The 27118-nt window shown below is 51.4% G+C and overlaps 1 protein-coding gene across 4 annotated transcripts in view; it reads left to right on the top strand.

Moving 5' to 3' along the window:
• The first annotated feature begins 1968 nt into the window (after positions 1 to 1968).
• RPTOR (regulatory associated protein of MTOR complex 1) overlaps positions 1969 to 27118 on the top strand; it is a 95872-nt gene continuing 70722 nt past the window's right edge. For 2 of the 4 annotated variants that reach the window (XM_033076737.2, XM_033076736.2), the window contains exons 1-3: positions 1969 to 2270; positions 11491 to 11593; positions 13289 to 13371. In XM_033076737.2, coding sequence (XP_032932628.1) covers positions 2109 to 2270; positions 11491 to 11593; positions 13289 to 13371 — 348 coding nt within the window. In that variant the 5' untranslated portion in view covers positions 1969 to 2108. The remainder of the gene's footprint in view (positions 2271 to 11490; positions 11594 to 13288; positions 13372 to 27118) is intronic. The other 2 variants (XM_033076739.2, XM_033076738.2) reach the window with 1 other exon arrangement.

Here is a 27118-nt window from a genome sequence, read left to right as displayed (position 1 = left end):
CCCTCCAGAATTCTGTAATTCTCTGCTTCTGTGTGGCTGCTGTGGAAAAAACACGCATGGAAAAATCTCGCGTGGAAAAATCTCATGCGGAAAAAACAAGCGTGGAAAAACAAGCGTGGAATATTCTCGTGTGGAAAAAACAGGCGTGGAATATTCTTGTGTGGAAAAAACAGGCGTGGAATATTCTTGTGTGGAAAAAAACACGTGTGGAAAAAACATGTGGAAAAATCTCGTGTGGAAAAATCTCGCGTGGCAAAATCTCGCGTGGCAAAATCTCGCGTGGAAAAAACACGCGTGAAAAAAACACGCGTGAAAAAAACTCGCGTGGAAAAAACACGCGTGAAAAAAACTCGCGTGGAAAAAACACGCGTGGAAAAAACTCGCGTGGAAAAAACTCGCGTTGAAAAAACACGCGTGAAAAAAACACGCGTGAAAAAAACTCGCGTGGAAAAACACGCGTGGAAAAAACTCGCGTGGAAAAAACACACGCGTGGAAAAAACACGCGTGGAAAAAACACGCGTGGAAAAAAAACTCGCGTGGAAAAACTCGCGTGGAAAAACACGCGTGGAAAAAATCTCGCGTGGAAAAAACACGCGTGGAAAAAACACGCGTGGAAAAAACACGCGTGGAAAAAAACTCGCGTGGAAAAACTCGCGTGGAAAAACTCGCGTGGAAAAACTCGCGTGGGGGGCGGGGGGGGGTCACGTGCCAGTCGCGTGCCGGTCACGTGCCGGTCGCGTGGCGGTCGCGTGGCAGTCGCGTGGCGGTCACGTGCCAGTCGCGTGCCGGTCGCGTGCGGGTCGCGTGCGGGTCGCGTGCCGGTCGCGTGCCGGTCGCGTGGCGGTCACGTGCCAGTCGCGTGGCAGTCGCGTGTCGGTCGCGTGCCGGTCACGTGGCAGTCGCGTGCCGGTCGCGTGGCAGTCGCGTGCCGGTCGCGTGGCGGTCGCGTGGCGGTCGCGTGGCGGTCGCGTGCCGGTCGCGTGGCGGTCGCGTGCCGGTCGCGTGGCAGTCGCGTGCCGGTCGCGTGCCGGTCGCGTGGCGGTCGCGTGCCGGTCGCGTGGCGGTCGCGTGCCGGTCACGTGCCGGTCACGTGCGGGTCGCGTGGCAGTCGCGTGCCGGTCACGTGCGGGTCACGTGCCGGTCGCGTGCGGGTCGCGTGGCAGTCGCGTGCCGGTCGCGTGGCGGTCGCGTGCCGGTCGCGTGCCGGTCGCGTGGCAGTCGCGTGCCGGTCGCGTGGCGGTCGCGTGGCGGTCGCGGGGCAGCCTGCGGGACACCGCGCTGACCCCCCCCCCGTGTGTCCCAGTCGCTGCTGCAGACCCACGACGAGAACCACGAGCAGATAAACACGTGTTGTCTTACAGTCCCCCTTAGAATGGAAACCCCAGAGCAGGTCCCACAGAGGCTGCACCGACCCGCTCGGGGCTGGAAGGGGATGGGCAGCGCCCGGCCCCGTGCAGGCGGAACCGCCCCTACACAGGCACGCCCCGGCCCCGTGCACATCTGCTGGGGCTGGGCCCACGCTCACATCCCCTCTCCTTTGCCCCAGAATCAATAAACGCGCGGTCCCCACGGCAGCGCGCCGTCCCCGCGGCGGAGCGCGCGGCGCGGTGTGTCCCTCACGCCGGCCCGTACCGCGGGGCATTGTGGGCCGGGCAAGATGGCCGCCCCCGTGCCGCGGTGCTGAGCCCAGCCGCGCTCGCCGGCGCCCCGGGACGCGCGTCCCGTCCGCCCCTGCCCGTCCCCGGAGCGCAGCTCGCCGAGCCGACCTCGGCCCCACGGTGTGCGAGGGAGCCGCGATGGGCCGGGCGCGCTGCCCGCCGCAGGGAGCGCGGGGCCCGCGGGGGTAGAGGTGCGAGGGAGGCCCCGGGCCCGGTCCCCGCCGGCCCCTCGGTCCTCCCCGGGCCGCGCCACCGAGCCCGGCCGGGGCTGCTGCCTGCGCCGGGTGAAGGCGCTGCGTGCCCCGGGTCCGTCCTTCCCCGCGCACCGGCCAACGCAGCCCCCGCTGCCCTTGCCCCCCTGCTCCGCCCTCCGGCCGGAGGGACCCCCGGCCCCGCTGGGTGCCGGGCTGGACATCGCTGCCCACGTGTTGCCCGGCGCTTCCCCGCCCATGGAGTCTGAGATGCTGCAGTCGCCTCTCCTGGGGCTCGGGGAGGAGGATGAGTCCGACCTGACGGACTGGAACTTGCCCCTGGCCTTTATGAAGAAAAGGCACTGCGAGAAGATCGAAGGCTCCAAGTCTTTGGCTCAGAGCTGGAGGATGAAGGACCGGGTAATGCTCCAGGGCAGGATTGGTTTGGAGGAGGAGCAGGTGGAAAAGGAGTCAGAGCTCGGAGGGTGCCGAGCTGCTGCCAGATGAAACGCTGGGTGTGCATCTGACAGTTCGTGTGCCAGGGATGTGGAATCAGGGAAGCAGAGCTGCAGATGGGTCAGAAGCACTGATCCCATGCTCACAGCACCGGGCTTTGGGAGCAGCTCCCTCATTTCGGCTCTTTAAGTGCAACTTGGGCTCCTGGCGTGTTCTGGGCAGGGCAGTGCAGAGGTGAGGAGCAGCCCTGGAGCCCAGCAGGCACACGGGCAGCTCCAGGGCAGCGGGTGCAGGAGTTGCAGCAGGCTGCAGGTGCAGCTGCACAGGGTTTGGAGTGTGTGGAATGCAGAGTGAGGGTGGCCTTGCACCTGGAGAAACAGATTGGGGGATTTTGGAGGCAGGAAATCCGTTTCTGGTGAAACTCTGGTTGTGTTACAGGAGCTCCTGGTGTGTTTGAGGAGGTGTTGTGTGTTAAACTGAGAGTGACAGAGGAGAGTCCCAGCTGGGATCCTCTGCTGCCTCTGTTGCCACCTTAAATGTCTCAGTAAACAGCAAACAAAGCACTGAGAAATGTCCTGGACCATCCTCTCCACTTCTGTCCTTGGAACCTGCTTTGGGTTCCAGCCTTCCCTGGCTCTCACAGTTCTTGTACCCATAACTTTGTGTTTATAGATATTTTTGGGTTTTTCTGGCCAGCTTTCCATTACATTTATGATTCTCTTCTAATAGGGTGGAATAACTTATGGAAACTGCAGGCTGTGATTTCTTTGCAGGGGCCATATGCCCAGGCTGTCCCTGGGTCTCAGTGTTCCCAGACTGTGACTGCACTTCTCAGAAGTTCTGAACCATGAGGAAAGCACGTACTGAAAATGGGACTTGGCAGATCAGTGCTGGGCTGAAGGGAACGTTTTGGATGTGATTTAAAGGCAGCACAGACACCACGTTGGGTGCTCTGCTCCCAAGGGTTCTGGCACAGAGGAGGCTCTCCAGGAGGCTGTGGAGGTGTGATGAGCTTGCTGCTCTATTTTAGGTGTCTCTGCCTCCCTGGGACGCTTCCTGCTCCCTCATTTCCTGATCTGCAGAGTTGCCTGTTTCTAATTCGGGAATGACTTTGCTTGGCTGGGCTGATCAATAGGTTGTGCAGCAGCAGCACAGGGGGTGGTCAGGGCTCTCTGTGGCTGCTGTGAAATGTTTCACACCATCAGGGACATCCCAGCCCAGCTCCCACTGCCTGACTCCCAGGAGCTGCAGCCTCCTCCTCTGGGACTCTCCCCTGCCAGAAATGTCGTGGTGTTGCTGCTGCATGAGCTCAGTGAATCTGACTCTTGAGAAAGAAGAAAACAGAAGCAAATCTCGAATTTTCTGCTTCCTCTGTGAGCTGGAGCCAGATAACTTCATAGCAGGGCCAGTGGTGCAGCTCAGGTGTCGTTTGTGTCTGGGCAGCTGGACCAGGGATCGTTTGGAAAACTTGCTGTTGTGTATAATTACTTTTTGTGTAAGGACAGGTGCATAGGAAGATACCAAAAGCAGGTAAAGACAGCTGAGGGAGGAAGAGCAGCTCATTTGAGAGTGCTCAACCTCATTACTTTTGAATCTCAGCAGCTATTTTTTGTGTCTTGTGTTTTATTCCCCTTTTTAGCTGTCACTGGCTGTCTCCTGAGTGCTTAATGTGAGGTAGCAAAGGCAGGAGCTCAGCTGAGGAGGGAAGGGGATGAGGATGGGCTTTGGAATGCTGCAGGGGTGATGGCTGGTAAATATTTCCACCCAGTGAGCTCGAGTTCAGCTAATCCTGCAAAACAGTTCATGGAATCTAATCTGGTTTGACCTCGTGTCCGTGAGCAGAAGGGGAGGGCAGCTCTGCTGCTTTCCCATGGCCCTGCTGGAGGTGGCAGCTGGGCTGTCACAGCTTTGTCCAGGGAATGGAGCACTGGAGAGCACCCCAGGGACTTTGTGGGGTTTTCTGTGGGGCACTGGGGGTGTGAGGGCAGTGCCCTGGCAGCCACCAGGGTGAAAACTCACGGGCTCTTGGTTTTTCCCCTTTTCGCTCCTGAACTGCTTTGTTTTGCTGCCTGGCATCATAAATCAATTACTGCTTGTTTTGTAATTACTGCTGTTTTCAGGAAGTTCCTTCTCTTCCTCTTTCCTTGCCTCCCAGCACTCCCCCAGAGCTGCTGCAGCCCTGGCAGTGCCCACAGCCCCTGGGGTCCCTCTGCTCCTTCAGCCCAGTCCTTCCTTCCCTGCAGCCCCACTGCCAGGCTCTGGCCCCCTCCCCAATTCTCTGCAGCTTCTTTTGTCTCCTTTCCCACACAGGGCTGATGGTTTGGGCTGTGCTCTTGTCTGGGGGCTGCTGCTGCAGGGGATGAGCCTCTGGCTGTGAGCTGGGTGTGGAGAGCATCCTGTACCTGCAGTCTGATAAATGAACTGTCACAGCCCAGCATGGGGGCCATTCCCTGTCCCCAAACTCCCCAGCCTGTCTCTGAGTGCTCAAAGGTCAGCCCAGAGCAGGCTGTGGCAGCCCCAGGGCAGGTGGGGCTGGGGCATTTCCCTGTGACTCACGGCAGCCCCAAGCAGGGGCAGATTTTGCCTTGTTCGTGGAGGAGTCATGGGGAGTGATCCCAGCTCTGCTACAGCCAGAGGAAGTGATTCACAGATTTGGGAGTGCACTGACTCTTCTTTTCATCTTGCTCAGTTGCTCTGAAAACCCCAGAGTTTATGTGAAGTTGAAGGTTCTTTAGAAGGCAGAGCTCTGATAAGGGGAGAATCAAATCAGAGTAATGAACATAAATGTAGAGAAAAGAAGTGAGAATTCACTGGTGTCCCCCACCCCTTCCTCCATGAGGGCTGCTCTGAAAACATTTAATCCTTCCTCTCCCCCTTCCATGGACTGCATATGCCATCAAAGTGACACTGCTTTGATCTATTATTTATTTAAAGAATATTTTTAACACAAGAGGGTTGGAATTATGCTTTGTGTATTGAATTAAATCTCCCAGCCTCGGTAACAACCAAAGCATATAACTTGATTTAAAGAAAAAGACTCCAAGTACACCAGGTTTTACTGACAAGTTGCTATTAAATTCTGAATATTTAAATTAAGATTTGCTGTATTTATATTGATTTCTAAGATAAGCAGAAAGCAACAAAGCTGATTGTAATAGTTTTACCTCAACATTTTTTTTTCCTGCTGCCTCATAACTTGCTGAGTGAGAATTAAATCCTGTTTTTATGAGAAGAAGAATCCACAATTAGGTTTCTCTGGAAATGCAGATTAAAGCAGGACTGCATACAAATGTGCTTAATTCAGGTGGGCAGAGTTTACCTGCCTGCACAGGAACCCATGGGAGTGTGCAGGGCTGGGTGGCTTTTTTGGGGAGCTGGGCTCTGGGTTTCTCTCAGAGCTGGTGTGGGTTTCTCAGAGCTGGTGTGGGTTTATCAGAGCTGGTGTGGGTTTTTCTCAGAGCTGGTGTGGGTTTTTCTCAGAGCTGGTGTGGGTTTCTCTCAGTTGGTGTGGGTTTCTCTCAGAGCTGTGTAGGTTTTTCTCAGAGCTGGTGTGGGTTTCTCTCAGTTGGTGTGGGTTTCTCTCAGTTGGTGTGGGTTTCTCTCAGTTGGTGTGGGTTTCTCTCAGTTGGTGTGGGTTTCTCTCAGTTGGTGTGGGTTTTTCTCAGAGCTGTGTGGGTTTTTCTCAGAGCTGTGTAGGTTTTTCTCAGAGCTGTGTGGGTTTTTCTCAGAGCTGGGCTGTGGATTTTTCTCAGAGCTGTTGTTCACTGGCTCAGTGCTGTGCTGACCTTTCCCCTGGCCAGTCCAGAGGTGACTGAGGGGTTATTGATCCCTCTGGAGCTTTCAGTGGCACTGCCAGGTCTGATAAACCCGTTGGATGTTTGTCTTTTCCCCTGTTCTTCTCTGGAGAGCTCTGTAGGTGTTGCAGTGCATTATCAGTGAGCTGGAGCCCAGGTTTGTGGCAGTGCCACCCCAGTGCCAGGCTCAGGGGCTCAAGGGTTCCTTTGCCTCTCCTTGTCCCACAGGCTCTGCCAGCAGCTCCCTCACCAGAATTTTTATTTCTGATTTTGTATTTATTGATGGATCCTTGCTGAGCTGGGCTGGGTGACCTCCAGCTCTGGTTGGGTAGGGCTGGAGCTCAGGGTGATTGTTGTAATTAGTGTGATCAGTGCTGTGCAGAGCAGGGCAGTCCCAGAGGAGGGAGGAGGTGTGGGACAGGGTGCCTGGAGCCCTGTGCTGTGTCCTGCTGGCTTTGCTGTGGCTGGCAGAGCTCAGCCCCTCTGTGCCCTGCCCTGGCAGGGATGGGGGTGAGCCTGCTGGGGCAGGGCCAGCCCTGTGTGCCTTCAGCACAGCCTGGCACCCCAGCTGAGCCCATGGGCTTGTGCTGGTGGTTTCTGCTGCCCTGAGAAGCTGGGGAAGGCTCCTGGTGCAGGAGCTCTTTGCATGAGGAGCTCTTGGCTGTGGCTCAGGGACTCCGAGTGCATCCCCAGCCTGTGGCTCCTGCAGGAGCTCAGGGGCTGCAGGAACAGTTTGTGAGGAAGATGTGAAGCTGTCAGTCAGTGCTGGGCAGACAGACACCTTTTAAAGGCAGTGCCAGGCAGGAGTGGGAATGCTGAGGAGCCTGCAGGAATGCAAAGCAGAGGCCAGGAGGAAAACTCTTGTCAGGAGAAATGGGGAATGACATCTGCAACACGCCTCTTGTCAGCTCTTTTGCAGGTTGGATAAAGAAAGCAAAGATCATAGGAGTAAAATGTTTGCTTTCTTTTATTTTCATTGTTTTTAAGAAGTGATTGCCAGGGAAGGAAACCCCATTTTGGCTCTGAGTATCCCAGTGTTGGGAAGCAGTCTGTGCTGTGGCAGTGAGGATCAGCCTGCTGCAGCCTGGAGTTTGTCACCTGGAGCACAGGGGGTGGCACCTTGGGTCACCCTGGAGCTCTGATGATCTCTGGGTGTCACTGCTGTCACCCAGAGGGATGGCACTGGTCCCAGGGCAGGGATGGGGGTGGCTGTGGGCACCTGGGGCAGCTCAGCCTCCAGCCCAGGAGGGTTTGAAGTGTTTGAGGAGCAGCTCAGCTCAGGGTGGGCTGTGTGAGCACTGGAGCCGTGTGTAGGAGCTGCCTGTGCTGGGCAGGAGGAAGCTGTGAGGAAATTCCAATATTAGTGCAGAATTCAGGGGTTGGAGAAGGGAGCCAAGCCCTCAGGAGGAGGTGATCGAGGAATCCAGAGCAGGCTGGGCACACCAGGAACTCACTGTGGGCTGCAGATGGCTGGAGACAACCTGCAGGGCTGTTGAATTATTAATTTTAACTTGAAGGAGTTCTTTGCATTCTGCTTTTCTTGCTGTGGAGAAGCACATGGAGATTTTTTTCCCATAACAATTTATTTATCTTAAACTTTACATTAAAAAAAAAAAAATCATTGAAACGAATGATTTTTTTTTTAAGATGCTTTGCCTTGCAGGTGGTGCAGGAGCTGAAGGGAGCTCTGTTCCCCTGGGTGGGGAGGTCCCAGGTGGGATATTTGGGAATCATCCCTTGTGTTGGGAATCACTCCTTTGTGTGCAGTTGTGTGGTGCAGCAGAACCTCGGGGCTTTGTTTGCCTGTTCAACACCTTGAGCCTTTTCCCTGGCTACTCCCAGACCTGCATTCCTCGGGGAGGTGGAGCCAGAGCCCTGGGGATGCTGCAGGACAGATGTCACCACTTGTCACCTCTCTGGGCTGGGAGCCCAAGGGGAAGCTTGGCAGGAGCAGAGGGGAGCCTGTGGTGCTGCAGAGTGAGCTGAGCTGCAGAACAGTTTCCTCCTGTCCACTGGGGCTGTTCTGATCTCTCCTGGTTACCTGGGGAGCTCCTGGCTGGGGCTGAAATTTGTGTTCAATCTGGAATGTGTGTAGAGAAAAATTTGGAAAAAGGGCTTGAATGAATTTCCTGCACAAGGAGGAAACTGAGCCTCCTGGCCAGGGAGGGTTTGCAAAGGAGACTCATTTGAGGATTTGGAATTTGGAAATTTGTCCCTGTATCTGTGTTTAATGCTGATAACTTCATCCTCAACTCTGTAAAATAATGTAACTGCATATATTTCATGTTTAATGCTGACTTAATCTTGTGTTTGTATTAACTCCCAGAAGCAATTTGAACTCTCTGGCATAAACCCAGGCAGGTTTCTAACACTTGAGTGTTCATCTGGGTGATGTTTAAGTGAAAGTTTTCAGCTTGCAAATTGCAGTGCAAAAATCAAATATTAATGGGGTCTGAAACGTCCAGTCTGAATGTACCACAAAATGCAGAATTTCCCATAAATGCACTGACTTGTTCTTGGTGTTACTTGAACTGGAATATAAAGCAGCTCTCTGGGTTACAAACCTGTTCTCACTCAGGCTGACATAAATGGGGGTTTTGGTTTCAGCCTGGCCTGGAGTCCTTTCAGGGATGCTCCAGTGGGATCAGGGCAGCTCCCTGGGATGAGAAAACTTCACTTTTTCAATCAAACCCAGAACATAATGGTTTTTCTCCTAGCTGAAAATACCTGCAGATATTGCACTGTCCTCACCTGCAGATCTGTTTGGCCTCTAAATGACATAAGAGGTGAATTAGGAATATTTCAAAAGGTCTTTAGCATAAGATGTAAATTTTAGTGTCAAATGCTTTAATAGCAGAGGCAGAGCTCCCTCTGCTCCTGAGTCCCATTTCAGTGGCTTTGGGATGAGTTCTCTGCCATCACTTCTCAGGAAGAGCATTTTGTCTGAGTGGGTTTTGCCATTTCAGTGTTGCAGGTTCTGACCCAGAGTTATTAAATCACTTGAAATCGGGTGCAGTACAAGCTTGGGAGTTGTATCCCATTTTTTAACATACAAATGACACTCCAAAGTGCAGAGCCCACACTAAGAGCTGCTGTGCTTTGATCTTGAGCCTTTGCTGACAGAGCACTTTGGATATTGGGTTTTCTTACAGACTTGCCAAATGTTCTTCTGCTCCATTTTTTAATTCTAACAAAAATCCATGGAAATGTATTCTGATGGATTCCTCCTGAAATGAGGAAAAGAAAATTTCCACTGTCCTAATGACAGATGAGAATGTCCTCGTGCTGCTTCTATTAAGGACCTTTAAATATGCAGTGAGGTTTCTGGTGTGTTCCAAAAGAGTTTAGAAATGGGAAATTATTGGGTTTTTTGGGCTTGGATTTTTTTTTTTCCTTTTTGATCAGTCACATCCATTGTCCCCAAACCCCCCTGAGCTGGGTTGAGCTGCAGTGCCAGGGGACAGGGCTGGGTGGGATATTGAGAAAAAACCCTCCCTGTGAGGAGGGTCAGAGGGGAGAGGGATGAGCTGCAGCTCTCAGGACTCTCAGACGTTTTTTCTGTCAGCAGAACTGATGGTGTGCAGTGCAGGGCTTTCCATCCTCGGGGGAGGTGGCAGAGGGGAAATCACCCCATTTATCTCTGGGATCAATTCCTCTTCCTCTCGTGGGTTTGCTGTCAGCTTTCCAGGAGAAACACTTATTTAAAACCCCAAACCTGGGAATGGAAAATAAATATCAGCCTGTTCAGCATAAGCCACCAATCAGATGTTACCAGCAAAACACTGAAAAATAAGTCAGTATTAGACTGCAAATGGGAAACAATAAATAAATGAGATGGAGAAGATTGCTTGGCAGGATACTTTCTCTTGGAAGGATGATTAATGTGTTTCCATGTCTAATAAGTCATTTAGTGTGGTTTTCTGTGTTTCCCTGGGGTGCTCAGTGTGTGTGGCAGTGTGGGATGGTTCTGGCAGGGTCTGTGCCCTTGCACACCCTGCAGCTCCCCCATCCCTGGCTCCTGAGGGGCTGGGGGTCCCTGTGGGCAGGGCAGGGCTTGTGCAGTGCTTGGGGCTGCTGATTTTGGGGTGGTTTGGGTGGGTTTGGGTGGTCCAGAGCACTCTGAGCTGCTCAGGGCACTGCAGGGGCTGCAGGACTGGGCTGCACCTTGCAGCTGGCCCTGGTTGTGCCAGTGGCTGCTTTTCTGTGCATGTCCCTAACTGTGACAAAGTGCTCTAAGGCACAAATCCCCAGTGCTGAATGCAGCTCTGGGCTCTACACCCACTCCTGGGCACTCCTGGCAATCCCACAGCTGGGAAATCCTGGCCAGGGAATTCCTGTTCAGGCTGCTGTTCTCCTGTCTGTGCTGGGTAGTTCCTGCCATGAGGAATGTGCAGGATTGCAGGGTTTGTTAGCAGGAACACAGGCTGGGATGAAGCCACAAACCACAGTCCTGGCTGGATTTTATTCCATGTTCTCCACCATGGCCATGAGGAACACTGCAGGATTTCTGTCCTGCTGCTCAGCCTGTCAGTGCTGGCTGGCTGCTCCACTTTCTGGATAAATTACACATTTATGTGGCTCTAGGGTTTTCCCTAAGTGTGAAATTTGGGGGTTTTTTTCCTGTGCTGTTGTGGATTGCAGGGAGCACCCTGGGGAGGTGGGGATGTGGGTGGCCTTGCTGCAGGCAAGCCCTGAATGCTGCAGTCACTGAGAGCTTCTCACTGCTTCTGCTTCCTGCTCTGGTTTAGTGTTGGCATCAGGGAGTCTGGAAAAAAAACATGAAGTTGTGAAGTGATAATTTTCAAGCAGTAATTTTAGCTGGCCAAGGTGTTTGTCTTTGGTTTGAGGCAGTTTTGGGTCCCAGCTGAGCCAGGATTTCTCCTTGCAGGGCTCTCCAGGAAAACCCAACACGTGAAGAAAACCAAATAAAAAATGCACTAAATAGATTTGTTTTAGTGTGTGTTTGTTGGTTTGATTTTTTTCATGGCTCTGTTTGTCACTTGGGGGTTTTTCCATTGTAATTCTTTTAGTTTCAGTATTAGAGATCACACACTGCATTATAATTTTGGTCAGGGCCCCTGAATAGCATTGCCTCATGTTTTAATAATGTGTTTCAGTTGGACAATGGCTAATTTGAGTAGCAGAAGTTCACTGGCACCCATTTCCATGCTCAGAAAGAGAAGAATGGGCTCTGGAAATAATAACAAAAATAGTAACGTGGAGCCTAAGTACTGTTCTAATAAAAAACATGAAAAATTTCATCAGTCAGGCCCTGCTTAAAATAGTGCAGGTGGGAGAGGTTGGTTGGAGCCTGCAGGAGTTCTGGGGTGAGGTCTGAGCCCTGCACTAAGGCTGAGCCCTGCACTAAGCTGTGCTCTTGCTCTCTGCAGATGAAGACTGTGAGTGTTGCCTTAGTTCTGTGCCTCAACGTCGGCGTGGACCCCCCAGACGTGGTGAAAACAACTCCCTGTGCCCGCCTGGAGTGCTGGATTGGTGAGTGCCAGAGCTCCAGCTCCCCTGGGCCAGCCAGGCTCCATCCCAGAGCCCAGAGCTGGCTCCAGCAGGGACCTGGCACCTGCTTTTCCCTGTGCTGATAGAGCCCAGCTCCAGCTGCTGCCTGGGTCATCTCCTGCTGGGCTCTGAAACGAGATCCCATGGAGAAAAACCAGCTGCTAATGAGCTGCTTTGCTGTCCTGTAATTATTTTAGATGTAGAAATATCTAAAGGAAATCTCTGAGCAGAGACACCTCCATAGTGCTGGGATCTGCAAAGGTTCCAGTGCCCCTTGTCTGCCTCAGCCAGCAGAGCAGGGAGGTTTGTCAAACACCTTGCTGTGTTTGGAGGTGGCTGCTCCAGGGCTGTTTTAATTGGAATCAGTCAGAAGATCTGGAATTATTCCCAAGGATGTCTTGCCAGCAGTTCCAACACCTGGGATTGCTACTTTCATGCAGCATTGCACTAAATTCTTAGGTTTTTTTTGTGAAGAAATTAAAAGTTCCCTTGGTTGTGGAGCAAAAATAAGTCTAATTATCAAGATGAGACAATTCTGAAGTAATATTAGAAGGAAATATCTTGTGTACAGAAGCTTTCTCAGAGAGATTTGGTTTTTATCTAGGAATTGGGAATGCTCAGCCTGCAGCACATCCCACGCTGGGCACTGTAATCCTCAGCTCAGGGCTCTGACAGGCCCCAGGAGCAAATTAATCACTGCACAAACAGAGTTTCTTTAAAAACTTTCAGCAGACTTTGTAACCTTGCCTCGCCTGCTCTGTGAATCACAGCACCTCAGGTTTTTAACCTGGAAGGGCTGGGGAGAGCCCTGGGCAGGTACCTGGGAGCAGCCCAGGTGTCTCATTGATCCACAGCACAGGAGCATTGCAGAGTCATTTAAATAAAGTCATTAGTGCCTGTCATTAGCACAGAGAATGCTGAATGCAGGTTTGTAATTAAATTTTCACTCTGTTTATGTGCACAAGTGATCCTTCCACTTCCAGCCAACTTGAAATTTCTGAACAATCCTGCTTTCATCCTGCTGTATTACATTTTGTTTCTAACAAAAGGATATTTGCAAAAAACTGAAAAAAAAAAAAAAACCATCATTGATCTGGTTTAGTGCTTTTAAAATAATTGATATTAAATAGGAAAATATTAGCTTGTAGGGTTTTTTTAAAGAAAACTTGTTAATTGTTTAATTATATGTCCATGGTGTTTGAATAAAGCACATGGCCTGGAATTGTATTGCTATGTATGGATTGTGGTAATTATCTAGCAATAAAATTAACTTTTTAAATATTACAAATGGCACACAATCTCTGCAGCAGGAAGCAAAGAAAGTAAATGAAGCAGGATTTTGCATTCATCAACAGAAAATGTTTGTCATCAAATATTTAACCAATTTGAGTTCTTGTCATTATTTACAATAGAAACCTTATTTCATTATTAAAAGAAACAAGTGCAATGCCTCTCCTGTCTTTGGAAACAAAATTGTGTTCAGCACCCCGGGGAGAGAAATCTTCCCCTTTTGTCATTAATGGAACTGGATCCTTGTTGGACTGAAGAATTTGGGGATAATCTTTGGGTGCTGCCCCCCCAAGTGCCAAGGTGTTAATGAGTTTGGGGCTGCTAATGAGAGGAGCTGAGAGCAGCCCTCAGTGAGCTGAGCAGTGCTGCTGTGTGTTCTGTCCCCAGATCCTCTGTCCATGGGGCCTCAGAAAGCTCTGGAGACCATCGGGGCCAACCTGCAGAAGCAGTATGAGAACTGGCAGCCCAGGGTGAGTCTGGGGTGTTCTGGGGCTGCTGCTGGCCAGTCCAGGGCTGCACAAACCTGCCCTGAGCCTGGGGCTGCTGCTGCCCTGAGCCTGGGGGTCCTGCCCTGAGCCTGGGGCTGCTGCTGGCCAGTCCCTGCTCCCTCCAGGGCTGCACAAACCTGCCCTGAGCCTGGGGCTGCTGCTGCTGCCCTGAGCCTGGGGCCAAACCTGCCCTGAGCCTGGGGCTGCTGCCCTGAGCCTGGGGCTGCTGCCCTGAGCCTGGGGCTGCTGCTCCAGGGCTGCACCAAACCTGCCCTGAGCCTGGGGCTGCTGCTCCAGGGCTGCACCAAACCTGCCCTGAGCCTGGGGATCCTGCTGGGCTTTTCCCTGCTCCAGGGCTGCACAAACCTGCCCTGAGCCTGGGGCTGCTGCCCTGAGCCTGGGGCTCCTGCTGGCCAGTCCCTGCTCCCTCCAGGGCTGCACAAACCTGCCCTGAGCCTGGGGCTGCTGCCCTGAGCCTGGGGCTCCTGCTGGCCAGTCCCTGCTCCCTCCAGGGCTGCACAAACCTGCCCTGAGCCTGGGGCTGCTGCCCTGAGCCTGGGGCTGCTGCTGGCCAGTCCAGGGCTGCACAAACCTGCCCTGAGCCTGGGGGTCCTGCCCTGAGCCTGGGGGTCCTGCCTGGCCAGTCCTTGCCCCAGGGCTGCACCAATCCTTCCCTGAGCCTGGGGCTGCTGCCCTGAGCCTGGGGCTGCTGTTGAGCTTTTCCCTGCTCCAGGGCTGTACCAGTCCTGCCCTGAGCCTGGGGCTGCTGCTGCCCTGAGCCTGGGGCTCCTGCCTGGCCAGTCCTTGCCCCAGGGCTGCACCAATCCTTCCCTGAACCTGGGGCTCCCCTGCCTGGCTTTTTCCCAGGGTGTTCCTGGCGGTATTCATGTCTTACAGCATTCATGGCAGATATTTGTGTACAGTTAAGAGAATCTCCTTCTGCGTTTTTCCTCGTGGCACACTGACAATCTTTAAATCTCAACAGCCCAGGAGTTTAGCAGAAAATTCAAAAAGTGGCTGGAATCACACAGGACAAAAAGCATCTTGGAGCAGAGGTGGAAAGAAAGCCTTTGCTGTGCTCTGTGGCAGAGCCCTGGCTCTGGGGGAGGCACAGCTCAGAGCTGCAGGTGCCCTGCGTGGGCCTGGTGGAGGCAATCCCAGAGCTGGGCTGGTTCCCTGGTTTCTGCAGGAAATCACAGCCCCTGACACATTGCAAAGCCAAACACGTCCTGCTTTATTGCACTCCACAGGGCTCTGGAGCTTTCTGCAGTAATAAAGAGAAGTTGGTGTGCCATCTGCAATAAAACAATAGGAACATTATTGAATTTCCTACAGCTTTCATATAAATACTAATACATCCACTTTTGTCTGTTTCTTGGGGGCTTGGAATGGTTGAGGAGTGGATGGAAGGAAGGCAGTTTGGGGAAAACCAGTCTGGCAAAAAGAGCAAATCATGACAATCTTCTGAAATAGCCAATATTCCCAGGCTGTCAGTGCCTTCCAGCAGGAGCTGCTGTCCTCAGCACCTTGTGGGAATGAAGTGGTGCTAATTGCTGGTGGCTGTGGTGACCATTGTGTCACCTGTCCTGTGCCATCCTGCTGTTCAAACATCCCCTTTTTGCTCAGTACAAACAACTTTTCTGAAAGAAAACCCTAAAAGGGGTAAAGCATGAAAATTCCATGTTTCTGGAAGCTCCCAGGCTGCACAGCTGATGGATATTTCCTTCCAGGTCTTATCGAGCCCCTTTCTAAATAATTTATCAGCTCGCCGTTGCTTGAAGTATTTGTTCTGATTAAATTTAAGACTTTGCTTTATTGTTGTGTAGCTACATAAATTTGTGTGCTGGGGGAGCAAAAAGCACTTCAGCTGTTGTTTCCTCTGCAAAACCCTGCCGTTAAGCAACATTCAGTCATTTCATGCAGCTCTCAAATGAAGATTGTGCTGGGAGAGAGGGTAGGAGATGAGAGAGCTGTGGGCTCGATCTGTCTTGGTAAAGATTTCTCTGAACAAGTAAAGAATTCTTGCTATTCAGTGCAGATATAATGGAGAGGCTGGTGAAAAAGTGGAAGGAAAACCAAACCAGCTCTACACCAACACTGCCTTGGGTTTGGGGCTTGAGTTTTGCTGGGTGGGGAAGGGGTTAAATGTGGGGTAACCTGGAAAGAGGCTCAGTCACAGGATCAGAGGGGCTGCTTGAGAGGCTGAGAATGGGAAAAGGGAGGGAAAGGGAAGAGCCAAGACCTGGCAATGCCTGACTGGAGGGGAAAATCCTTCCTGGGAGGGGAAAACCTTCCTGGGAGGGGAAAACCTCCCTGGGATGGGAAAACCTCCCTGGGAGGGGAAAACCTTGGGATGGGAAAACCTTCCTGGGATGGGAAAACCTTCCTGGGAGGGGAAAACCTTCCTGGGACTGCTGCTCTGCCCTGGGATGTGCAGCACTGGGAGGCCGTGGCTGGAGGAGCTGGGTGGAACTGGGGCTCACTGGTGGCAGGGCTGGGATCCCCCAGGATGGATCAGGATCCCAGGGGGAGCCTTTGGCTGAGACAGAACTGCCCATAAATAAATAAATAATGAATCCCTGGAGTTTCTGTGGGAGGTTTCTCGGTATTTGGAGTACTTGGATAAGGAAGTGATGGTGCTGAGCTGGGATTTCTGTGCTGCTGACCCCACTGAGCCCCCCCTGCAGAACCTGCCTGTGTGAGGTGCAGCCACAGCAAACATTTCCCTGCTGCTGGGGTGTAAATTCAGATTTCTTGGCAGCACTGCACGTTGTGCCACTGCAAAGGCAGGGACTTGCCTTAGCTGAAGAGTCAGGAGCCTTTGGAAACAGGGCTGGTGGGCTGGGAGCTGGGAGTGCTGCTGCAGGGGATGCTTTATGGAGCTGCAGGAGCTCTGGGGAGTTTTATGAGCAGGAGTTACTGCTCTGCAAGTGCCAGGCAGTCCATGGAGCTGGGCCCTGTGCTGCAGCCCTGCCTGGGGAGATGGGGGCTCTGCTGCTGGGCTCAGCCTCCAGGGAGGGAGGGAGGGAGTTCTGTGCCCCTCCAGGCTGGAATTGTCAGGGCTGGGTGTGCACTGGTCCCTGTGGGATGAGCTCACTCTGGAATTGCTGCCTGCCTCTCTGGAGGTGCCAGGCTTGGCTCCCCCTGTTCTGCTGGAGCTGTCCTTCCCTGCTGCCAGCCCTGCCCAGTGCCCTGTGCCCCCTCCCTGGGGTGTGCAGAGCAGGAGGGGTGTGCAGCCGAAGGCTGGCTTGGCTGAGCCACAGTTTACATAATTCAGGACCTGGTGTGAAGTAGTCTGGAGCATATGCCTATTAAATTTGCATGAAATTATTGAATTTTTTTCTCCTCTTTGTTATCTCTGGCTTTTGACCAGGTTCTCCCTGTAACTCCAGACTGACCAGAACACTCCCAGGAGTTTTTCCTCCTTCACTCAATCATTTTGATGCTTCTGTTGGGGTTTTACTGCACAGATCCCAGTGGCTCTCCTGCAGCAGCTGCTTTTTGCAGTGCTGTCCTTTATTCTCTGCTGAGCCTCCCCAGCCCTGCCAGGAAGGCCAAAATCCACAGCTCAGAACCATCCTAGGGGAGGTGAGAAGGATGCAGACACAGCTCCAGCTGAACTGCTTCCCTGGGATGTTTTTGGAGACCTCCCAGCTGAGGGGCAGTTCTGTGGGATGTGAAGCTTTGCCATCCTGCAGGGATTTGCCAGCTCCTCTCCCCTCCTGCCCTTCCTGCAGCAGCCAGGCCAAGGGACTGAGCCCTCACATCCCAGAGAATCCTCCCCCTCACACCCACTTGCCTGCATAAAACTAACTCAATTACACTATTGATTCTTTAATTCAAGTGCCACACTTTTGCCTCCCTTTTTCTTCTCTCAATTTCCTCCTTTTTTTGCTAAGAGAGTCATTTGGGCTGTTTTAATTCTCTCCTGGAATGAGCTGATTTCATTAGAGCTGAATGGATTATACCTGAACAGGCTTCCCTGGGGTGAAGGAGAAGTGTGAGCCATGAAGGGGGGTGAAAATCCTGGATGGGGAAATCCAGAAGACAAGATTAAATAAACTTTTAGGAAGCCTTTGGGAAGGCTTGAAGGCAGGTAGTGGTGTTTGGGAACGGCTGCAGCTGGAGCAGGGCTGCTCTGCTGCTGTTCTTGGGCTTCCCCATCTCACCTGTGGTGTGATGGTCTCTGAGGACACATCTCCCACAATAAGGATAAATTACCTCTTTTGTGGCAGGCCTTCAAGGAAACAGTGATTTTCTGATCAAACAGGCTGCTTCTCCCTGTCTCCCAGTCTGCTTCCCAACAGTTCTCTCCTAATTTCAAAGGAAGTACAGCCAAGTACTTGAAATGGATCGCTGAAAGCCTCTCCCTTTCAGTGCCTGTTGTCTGTTGTTGATGCTGTTGTTCCCTCATTAGAGATCTCTGGGCTTTGATTCGGTGTCTGAGGTTTCATTCCTTCATTGCTTTTTTCTGCCTAATTAATTGGGAAGTTGCTGCTGCACATCAAAGGGGGAGCATTTCCTAAAGAGTAACTACTTAAGCATGAAAACTAATTGAACACATGACCTAATTATTGGTCTCTCAGTGAGTCATACTTTTCCTTTATTTCTGTAGGGTTTTTCTTTTAAAACAACAGCAAATACTAATTGCTCCTGCAGAAGAAATACTGTAGAATTCCAAGGGGGAGCATGGAAAAACTGGTACTTGGTCACCAGCAGGAGATGTCTGCAGATGTAACAAAAAAATTAATAATAAGAAAAAAAACCAACAACAGCAACAACAAGAAGACAGTGTGACCTTGTTTAACAAAACCAGGTTTTCCTTAGAGGACTGTGTTTGTTGGTTTTCATTTCCCAACTGCCTCTTGAATTTGGCAACTATTTCAGGCTCTGCAAAATTCTGCTGTATCAATCCTTTGCTGTCTTGTTAAAGATCAACTGTCTTCAGCATAAACCAGCTGGGCTTTTTTCAGGGGGGGAATAAAAGAACTCTGCCATAGAAGTGGAGTCAACAAATCTAAATGTGAAACCCAGTTATTGCTGTTCTGTCTGAAATACCCCTCTGGAAGCACTGGCCCTTGGAAAGCACAGATTGCAGTATGGTAAAGGATAAACCCACTCTGTAATGCCTTGGGAATGTGGAGAAAATGAGGAGAAATGAGTCAGGGGTTGTAGTTTTGCCTTTGGAGGCTCTCCAGGTGAGCAGCCCTGCCCCAGCATGGCCAGGGCAGGGCAGAGCTGCCCCAAAGGCTCCAGGGCAGGGCAGAGCTGCCCCAAAGGCTCCAGGGCTGGGCAGAGCTGCCCCAAAGGCTCCAGGGCTGGGCAGAGCTGCCCCAAAGGCTCCAGGGCTGGGCAGAGCTGCCCCAGAGGCTCCAGGGCAGGGCAGAGCTGCCCCAAAGGCTCCAGGGCTGGGCACCTTCTCCTCTGTGCTGGAAACCCTGACCTGGGCACCTCCTGCCTGCCCTGGGAGCTGCTGGACATGGAGGGGCTCCTGGAGCTCAGAACTGAGGGTTTGGGGGTTGGCTGTACAGGGGGGAGCTCCCTGCTCAGCTCTGGGTACAACTCACATTTTAGTGCTGTGGATAGTGAGAAAAAACCCTGATAAATCTTTAACACACCAGTGCAAGTGGAAAGTGTGAAATTGCAGCAGTAGCGGACTCAATGCTGGTCTCTCAGAGATTCTCCTGGAAAAATGAGTCACAAAAAGGAAAAAAAATAAAAAGGTTGCAGGCATGAGCTGCTGTGGGGAAGCTGCAGGGAGCTGTTCTGGGATCTGAGCTGGTCCTGCACTGCACACACCAGGGGCTGCCAGCAAACCTGCAAAGGCAGTTTGGTGGGACAATCCTGAGATGCTGAAGTGCTGAGATGCTGTGGGTGCTGTGGGTGCTGGCACCTGCAGGGCTGGAGCTCAGGGCAGGATGTGCTGGAGGAAGGAGCTGGACTCTGCTCCAAGCCCTTCCCTCCACTCTGCTGACAAGGAATTCATTTCATATGTTCTGTTCTTCATGTCTGGTTTGTGCTCTGCCATCAGAGCGGGGCCAGAGCTGGCAGGGAGCAGGATTTGTGGTTTTCAGGGATTTTCCTGTGGCCATTGATGTTCCTGGTCAGGGATGGGAAGAAAGGGCTGATAGGAAAAGGCTGTTGGACAGAAAAGCAGCTCTGCCTGGCAAAGCTGATTAACACATTTCTGTAATTACCAGCCAGCTCTGGGTGACCTAGTTAAAAAAACACCTTGGAGTGGTGAATCCCTGGGGTGGGGGACAGGGAGGAGCCTCCTGCAGATCCCTCCTGGTGCTCTGTGCCCAGTGAATAGCTCTGGATCCACTGGAGCAGGGCTTGGAGCCTGGGACATGCACAGGAACATTGCTGACAGACACCAAAACTTAGAGATGAACAGAGGAAATTATTGACATTTTTATTTATATTCCTGCTCTTTTCTAAGGAGTGAGAGAATCCTGAGATGCTTTGGATTAAACTCCTTTCCTGTGGAGATTAGCAAAGCATAAACCTTGGAATGATTTGCTTTCCTTCTCTTGACTCCTTAAGGTGTTTTTAATCAGAAAATTGCTTCATTAAGTAATTACTTTGCAATCAGAGGAGAACTGAAATTACTAAACAATTATTCAGTATTGAGAAGATGAAGTTCTTGCCCTGCAGGGTCCCAGCCTTGCAGCTCCTCCCTGGAGTTCTCAGGCCAGGCTGTGCAACACCCAGCTGGAGAATTTCCCAGTTTGAACTCCTGCAGCTAAACTGGGCTCCCAGTACCATCCCAGTTCCTGTTTAAGAAACAAGAAGATCCATGAAGTTTAGAGAGCTCTTGAACTGAGGTTCTGGAGGAGGGATGGGGCTGAGCTGACGCTGATGCTTGGCAGTTGTGTTGTTTGACTGAGCAGGTTTGAGAGAGGTGGCCTGGGGTGCTCTAAAGTCCTGTTAGGGCACCTGTGGTGTGACCCATGGAGCTGTCACCGGGCTGAGGGGCAGATCTGGCACATGAGAAGCAGATTTGAGTTCCTTTGCCATTCCCTTTGTTTAAGAGTCAGCAGTTATTTCCCCAGCCCTGTCAGAAGGGCTGTGTGAGCAGAGAGGGAAGGATTTGTACCAAGCACGGGAGGCTGGTGGGTGGCATTGCTGTGAACTTTGGCACAAACCTGCAGTGTGAAGCAGCTTGTAACTGCTGAGGAACACACCTGTCTGGTGGATGTATTGTAGCAGCAACTCAAGGTTGGTTGTCCTGATTTTTGTCTTGCCTGTCAGCATCAGTTCTCATGAACAAACCGCTCCGAGGCGTTTTTTTTTTGGAAGTGTTATTGGATCCCGAGCCTGCACAGTGAGGATTAGGTACTTTGGAATTCATTTCACATTGGACTTGAAAGCAAGGTCAGAGTCTCTGCAGAGGGAAGGTAAAGTCCCCACTCTGCTGGCTGCAGGCACAGAGGGATGTGCCACACTCAGAGCTGCTCCAGAGGGAATGGGCAGGGGGAGATGGAGATGGAGGGGTTTGAAATGCACCCAAACACTGCACAGGATCCCTCAGAGTCCCTTTGGCTTCCTTCAGTATTTAAATTAAAGCACCTCTAAGTTATAGCTTGTCTTCACTGTAATTAATATTTTTCAAGTTAGCAGTGACTAATAATTTTATCAGGAATGTTTTCTCCTGGCCTGTGTTAACCAGGTTAAGCTGCTGCCTGTAACGTCAATTTGGGATTTCCAGCACACTCCCTTCTACTTAAATATGCAGTTTTTATTATCTTGGCCTAATCCTCATGAATTTGCATCAGGGTAATTTCATGTGCCTACAGCTTAAAATTAAAACACCTAAAAGGAGGTGGTGGGACTTTTTTAATATAAAATTAAGAAACTTGGGGTGTGTGGATATGGTTCAGAATAATTTGTATTTGCATGATGTGTCCAACCCCAGAGTTATTGTGGCCATATCAGCCTGGGCTTGAGGTGATTGGGTCTGTGATTGATGGGGATGAGGTGCAGCCACTTCTTACAGTGCTGAGTTATCTCTGAGCTTATCACACCCCAGGCTGGCTGTGGCTGCTCCCCACAGGTGAGTTCTGCAGCTCACCTGGGCTGGGATAACCCTGGCACTGCTGGGCTGGGATAACCCTGTCCTAGCCTGGGATAATCCTGGCACTGCTGGGCTGGGATAACCCTGGGCTGGGATAACCCTGGCACTGCTGTATCCTGGGCTGGGATCCTGTCCTGGGCTGGGATCCTGTCCTGGGCTGGGATCCTGTCCTGTCCTGGCACTGCTGTGTCCTGGGCTGGGATATTTATTGTGGAATTGTGCAAACCCAAAAGTGTGCAGCTCTGAATGTGTCTGTCCTTTGATGTGTCTCTGAAGCCAGGGTAAATGCAGGATCCTGAATCCTCCTTTGATGCAAGGAAAGAGCTGTGGTTCAGTCAGTATTAAAATGAAATCAGGGTGAAGTGCAGGCTTGGGTTATTAATCACCGTTTTGGACGAACCAAAGAACAAAGTATTTTTGTTTGTGAGTGAAGTCTGTAGTTTTTCACTAGAACAGCTTCCCCCTCAGCAGGCCTGGAGTCAGGCCAGCCTGGCACCACGTGGAGGCAGAGCTGGGAGCAGTCTGGAGTGATGGAGTTGGGGAAGGAAATGGTGAGTGCAGAACAAGGGGCAGTGAAAATCCATCCCTGGGCTGTGTGAGCCCTGCCCTGCCTGCAGTGCCCCAGGTCAGCCTGGCACTGCTCCTGCCCCCTCCCTGCCGTGCTTGGGGATGTGCTGGGTGCCTCAGGCTGCTCAGCACATCCTCTTGGAGCTTCCCAGAGCCTCCCCTCCATGGCTGGAATTAGGGATTCTGCCCCACCTGCCTGTTTTATCAGCAAGCCTTTATAGATGGACTTTCCTCCAAATCTGTGTTGAGATCTTGCTGAAGAGCCTCTGGGAATCCAAATGGGTTTATATCAAAAAGATACTTCCTCTCATCTCTGTGCTCTTTGATTTCTTTAGAAAGCTCTACAAGATAAGGGTTTGATTTGAGAAGTCTGCCTTCTCATTAGGGATGCTCAGTGGGCTCTTCCCAAAGTTTGTTCATGGTTCTGTTTCTTTATTGTTATTTCACCAACGTGCCCAGCACAGAGCTCAGCCTGGGTTTCCTTGGATTCCTGTAGGAACTGTGTCATGCTGCTGCTTTCCCCTCCCCTGGTACCCAGGTGGTTTCAGAGGGATTCTCCCATCTGCAGTGATGCTCAGTGATCAATACCTGAGATAATTCAGTTTTTACTGTTTGGTTCCTGGAGATGGGATGGGGTGTGGGAGCTGGGGGGGTCTCACTGTGTCCCCCACAGCTTGGGGAGACTGCCCCAGCTCTGGGCTTCCCAACCTGCTGAAATTCTCTGATCCCATCTTGGATTTTCCTTTTTTCTTTCTTTCGTTTTTTTTTTTCCATGTTCCTGTTGGTTGCTTAGATGTTCCAATGTGTTCAGGAGGTTTAAAAAGTAAAATATAAGGGTGTTGCTGTGTGCACCACATGTTCATCCTGGCTGGGAGTTTTTGACATACATGTGCCTGTTCTATGTGGCTGAGCCCCACTTTGTTCCAGACACTCTCAGGAACACACTGCATCAAACTGGCAGCTGCCTCATAGAAAGTGGAATATGAATTAATTCAATTTTATGTTCTTCACTTAAAAGAAAACTTTATCCAGGATTTTTAGTGTTCCTCTTTAATAGGTCTTTAAGCATCTGAGAAGCATCTCTGGGCTGGTTTTATCCTTTGCCTGTGAGATATTTGTGAGTGTGGCTGAACTGGCTGTTGATCCAGGCTGGGCTGGTGTCATTCCTCTTGGGTTTCTGTCACTCCTTTCTAAGGCTTCTTTTCCTTGAGTTTTCCCAATTTGGGCACCATTCCAAAACCCCCTCTCTTGGAATAATTAGCTAGCTTTGATTCCTGTTAATTAAATCATGTGAAGTGGGCTGGCTGTGTGCATGGCAGAGTCACAGGTTTCATGGCTTGGCTTTTGGAAACTGGGATGCAGATCTGCTCCAAGTGGCAGCTGCACCCTGGGCTGCTCCTTGGAATTTGGATTAGGAAAAAGCATTGCTGAGGAGAAGGGAAAGCTGCAGATCAGATCTGGGATCCAGCATGGGGAGGTGATGGATTCTGCACTGGGATAACTGGGCTGGGACTGGCTCCTCCAGGAAATCCCACCCAGCCCTGCTGGCTGAGGTTCCAGAGGGCAGGAAACCTTCCAGCCCTGGGGCTTGTCCATCCTGCAGGCAGGGAATGGTGGAATTGGGCTGGAGGGGACCTTACAGCCCCCAGTGCCATTGAACCAGGGTGTCCAGCCTGGCCCTGGATCCTTCAGGGATGGGGCAGCCACAGCTGCTCTGGGCAGCTCAGGGGGAGCTCAACCACTGCAGCTCCATTGCCTCTATTTTATTTATTTTATCCAGCATTGAAGCCTCAACCACTGCAGCTCTACTGCCTCTATTTTATTTATTTTATCCACCATTGAAACCTCAACCACTGCAGCTCCATTGCCTCTATTTTATTTATTTTATCCAACACTGAAACCTCAACCACTGCAGCTCTACTGCCTCTATTTTATTTATTTTACCCACCACAGTAGCTCACCACATGCAGTGCCTTGTGTGTGCCATTTGCATTTGGGATTCTTTGTCACCCAGAAGCTGTTTAAAAAAACCCAATCTCCAGCCAAATAAAGCTTTTATATCTCATTATAGATTCTGGGTAGGAGCATCCTTCTTCTGCAGGGAGGTGTAAAAGGCAGTTTCAGTATAAAATTCTGAATGTTGGAGTAGTTTCTTCTGTGGTAAATTTGGAACACATTCAGTAAGGTATCTTAGGGATAAAAGGGGAGTGACTTCAGGGTTTGTTCTGCTGAATGAGAAGAGGATGATGCTGTGCCTTGTGAAGAGCAGAGCTCTGGGTGCCAGCAGAGACATTTGTCATACATTTTTCATGGACTTTGTGTCCTCTGTGCTGGGGTTTTGGCCTGGAATCACACACACACTGTGGCCTGAGCCTTCCTGCAACAAAGACAGGTCTGGGGCTGCAGGGGAATCAAAGGGGAAGACTTGAATTTTATGGCTTTGATGAGAAAATCGGTTTATCCTCATATTTCCTTAAAGGGAAAAGATCCAGCTCTGTGCTGAAGGAGCTGTGGTGCTCCAGCAGTGCCAGTGGTGATGGGAACCTGGCCTGGATTCCAGAACTTTCCATTGCCACTGGGATTTGAGCAGCATCAGCAGCTTCAGTCCCCTGTTCTGTCACCTCTGGCACTCTGCATTCCTTCCTTTCCACAGGAGCTGATGCTGAGCTGAGTTCCCTGGGCTCAGCAGCTGGCAGGGTGAGCAGAGCTGGGCTGGGAGGTGATGCTGAGCCAGTGCTGGTGTCTCAGGTGACAGCACAGCCCTTGGGCACAGCCTGGGAGCTGCTGCAGCCCCAGCTCCTCAGGAGAGGGGTCTGTGCCTGGGCTCCTCCAGTGTCACACCTGTGTCCCCACTGAAATTAAAGGAGAAACTGGGATGAGGTGAAGTTTGCAAAGCAGAGCCGTTAATTGAAGCTCAGACTCCAGAGTGTGGGGGTTCTGCAGGCAGTGCATGCTGACCCTGCAGTGGCTGGCAGGTGATGAATGCACTGCAGGGCATTTCCCCTCTGGACAGGCTCGTGTGGGAGAGGTCACTGCTGTGCCCTGCCTGGCACTGAGCACCTGGCTGCTTTGTTTTCCCTCTGAAAGAAGTAAATCCCTTCTGATAACCTGGGAGGGGATTCTGTGGGGATGTCAGGGATGGCTGGCACCATCTCACTTCCCCTTTCAGCATTAAACGTGGGTGATGTCCCAGGGAAACCACTTCTGCTACCCCCAAACTGCTTTGTTTTCCAGAACTCCTTTCTATTGAAACTCCTGTTACCTGCAGATTTGTGTTTTATCAGTCCTGAGGTTTCAACACTGAGAGGTGAAATGTCTTAAAAATTGACATCCTAAGTGTCACAAATTACCAGGGACGAGGTTGGATGAACCAGTGAGCGTTTCACAGAGCTGTGCCAATAAACAAGCACAACTTTTACCTTTGCCTGTGTGAGCAGAATAATGAGCATCTCCTGGATCAGGCCAGCAGGTTATTGTTTGTGACAGGAGCTTTTCAGTGAGGCAGGAGGGGATGAGGAGCCCCTGCCATCCCCAGCAGGGCTGTGACAGTGGCCAGGCTGGGTGTCCTGTCCTGTCTGTGAGTGCACAGGGAGCACAGGCTCCTTGCCAAGCCCAGGAAACGCCTGTCAGAGGCACCTGATGGAAGGCAGGAGGGCAGAGTGGTGTTCAAAGCTCATAAAACCAGGGGAGAGCAGCCCAAAGCCTGGGCTGTGTCTGTGGCACCTGCAGGAGCTGCTGGGGTTGGGCTCTGCCACCTTTGGCACTCATTAGTGCTGGGAAGCTCCTGCTGGGAGCTGGAGGGCAAGGAATAAGGATGGAGGAAAGAAAAAAGACAAAAAAGGCACCACCTGTGTTACTCACCTATTCTGTCATAGCTGAACCTCCCACCTGAGTCCTGAGCTGGCAGAGGACTCAGACTGTGCTTACTCACAGCTCCCTCCCTCCCTCCCAGCCCCTCATCCTCGTGTTTCTCCAGGCCCAAATGATCTGTTTGCAGTTTGGAAATGGAGATCTACAGACTGGAGTGTTGGAGTCTGAATGCAGCTCCATTAACTGCAAGCTGTGTTTAATATTGATGCTCCAGGGACGTGAGGGGGGATGGAATGAGCCTGTTCTCCTGGGAAAAAAAAGCTGAAATTCCCCAGCACTGGGTTTGGGTGGCTGCTGAAGCTGCCAGCAGCCAGGCTGGGATTTAAGGGGCACATTTTTGCAAATCAGTGTCTTCATCACTGCTCTGAGTGCAGAGAGGAGGAGGTGGGGGCTCTGGGGGAAGATGAATGCAGCCTCTTGGCTTTCCTGAGCGCTGAGGTTCCCAGAAAGGATGAGGGTGTCACATCACTGCTTCTTGCTTCATATTTTTCCTCCTTTTGCTTGCTGTTCTTGGGTGTTGCCATCATTAAATGCTTCCATTCATTGTTCCCTCTCCCCTGCTGGCTGGAGACTGACTGTTAATTGAGCAGCACTGTGTCTGCTCTTCAGGCTTCTCAGATAAACAATTTAAATCCTTCATCCTCTTTTACTGTGACATTTTTAAGACTTTCCCATCTTTGGCTGTCACAAAGAAAAACCTAAAAACCCAAACTTTGGCCTTGGTTTGGTTTATAAACAGGCTCCCAATGGCAGCTCTTGGAGAGGTGTGTTTGTGCTGCTCTTAAACTTGGCTCTTTGTTTCACTGCACTGAAGGTTTTTATTGTGATCCTGGAGTTTCAGTCTCTGCAGCTCTGGAGAAGAGAGAAAGAACCAGGCTTTTGTCTTCCAAAGGACACCTGAAAGACTTTCTGTTATTATTTGGCCTTACTTCAAAAAAATGCACTTTTGAGCGTGACAAACCAGCTCCTACCTGGGTGCCTTGGACTCAGCCAAGTTTGGAGGGGTTTGAAGCTTTGGGGCTTTTGCCAGTTTGATTTTTCCTCCATCCTCCAGCGTGCTCTGAGTTCAGTGCTGGTGGGGACAGAACTGGGTGTCCACAGCACAGCTGGGGAATGCAGCAGCTTGTCCCAAGGCAGAGGGCACTTCCCAAGGGCTCTCCATCACTTCCCCCTCTTTTCCCAGCTGTGTGAATGTCACATCCCTGGGCCTTTGGT

The sequence above is a fragment of the Catharus ustulatus genome, chromosome 20 (assembly GCF_009819885.2).
Source record: "Catharus ustulatus isolate bCatUst1 chromosome 20, bCatUst1.pri.v2, whole genome shotgun sequence".
NCBI lineage: Eukaryota > Metazoa > Chordata > Aves > Passeriformes > Turdidae > Catharus > Catharus ustulatus.
Note: the sequence above shows the minus strand (reverse complement) of the source record. Positions and strands in the feature narration are given on the sequence as shown.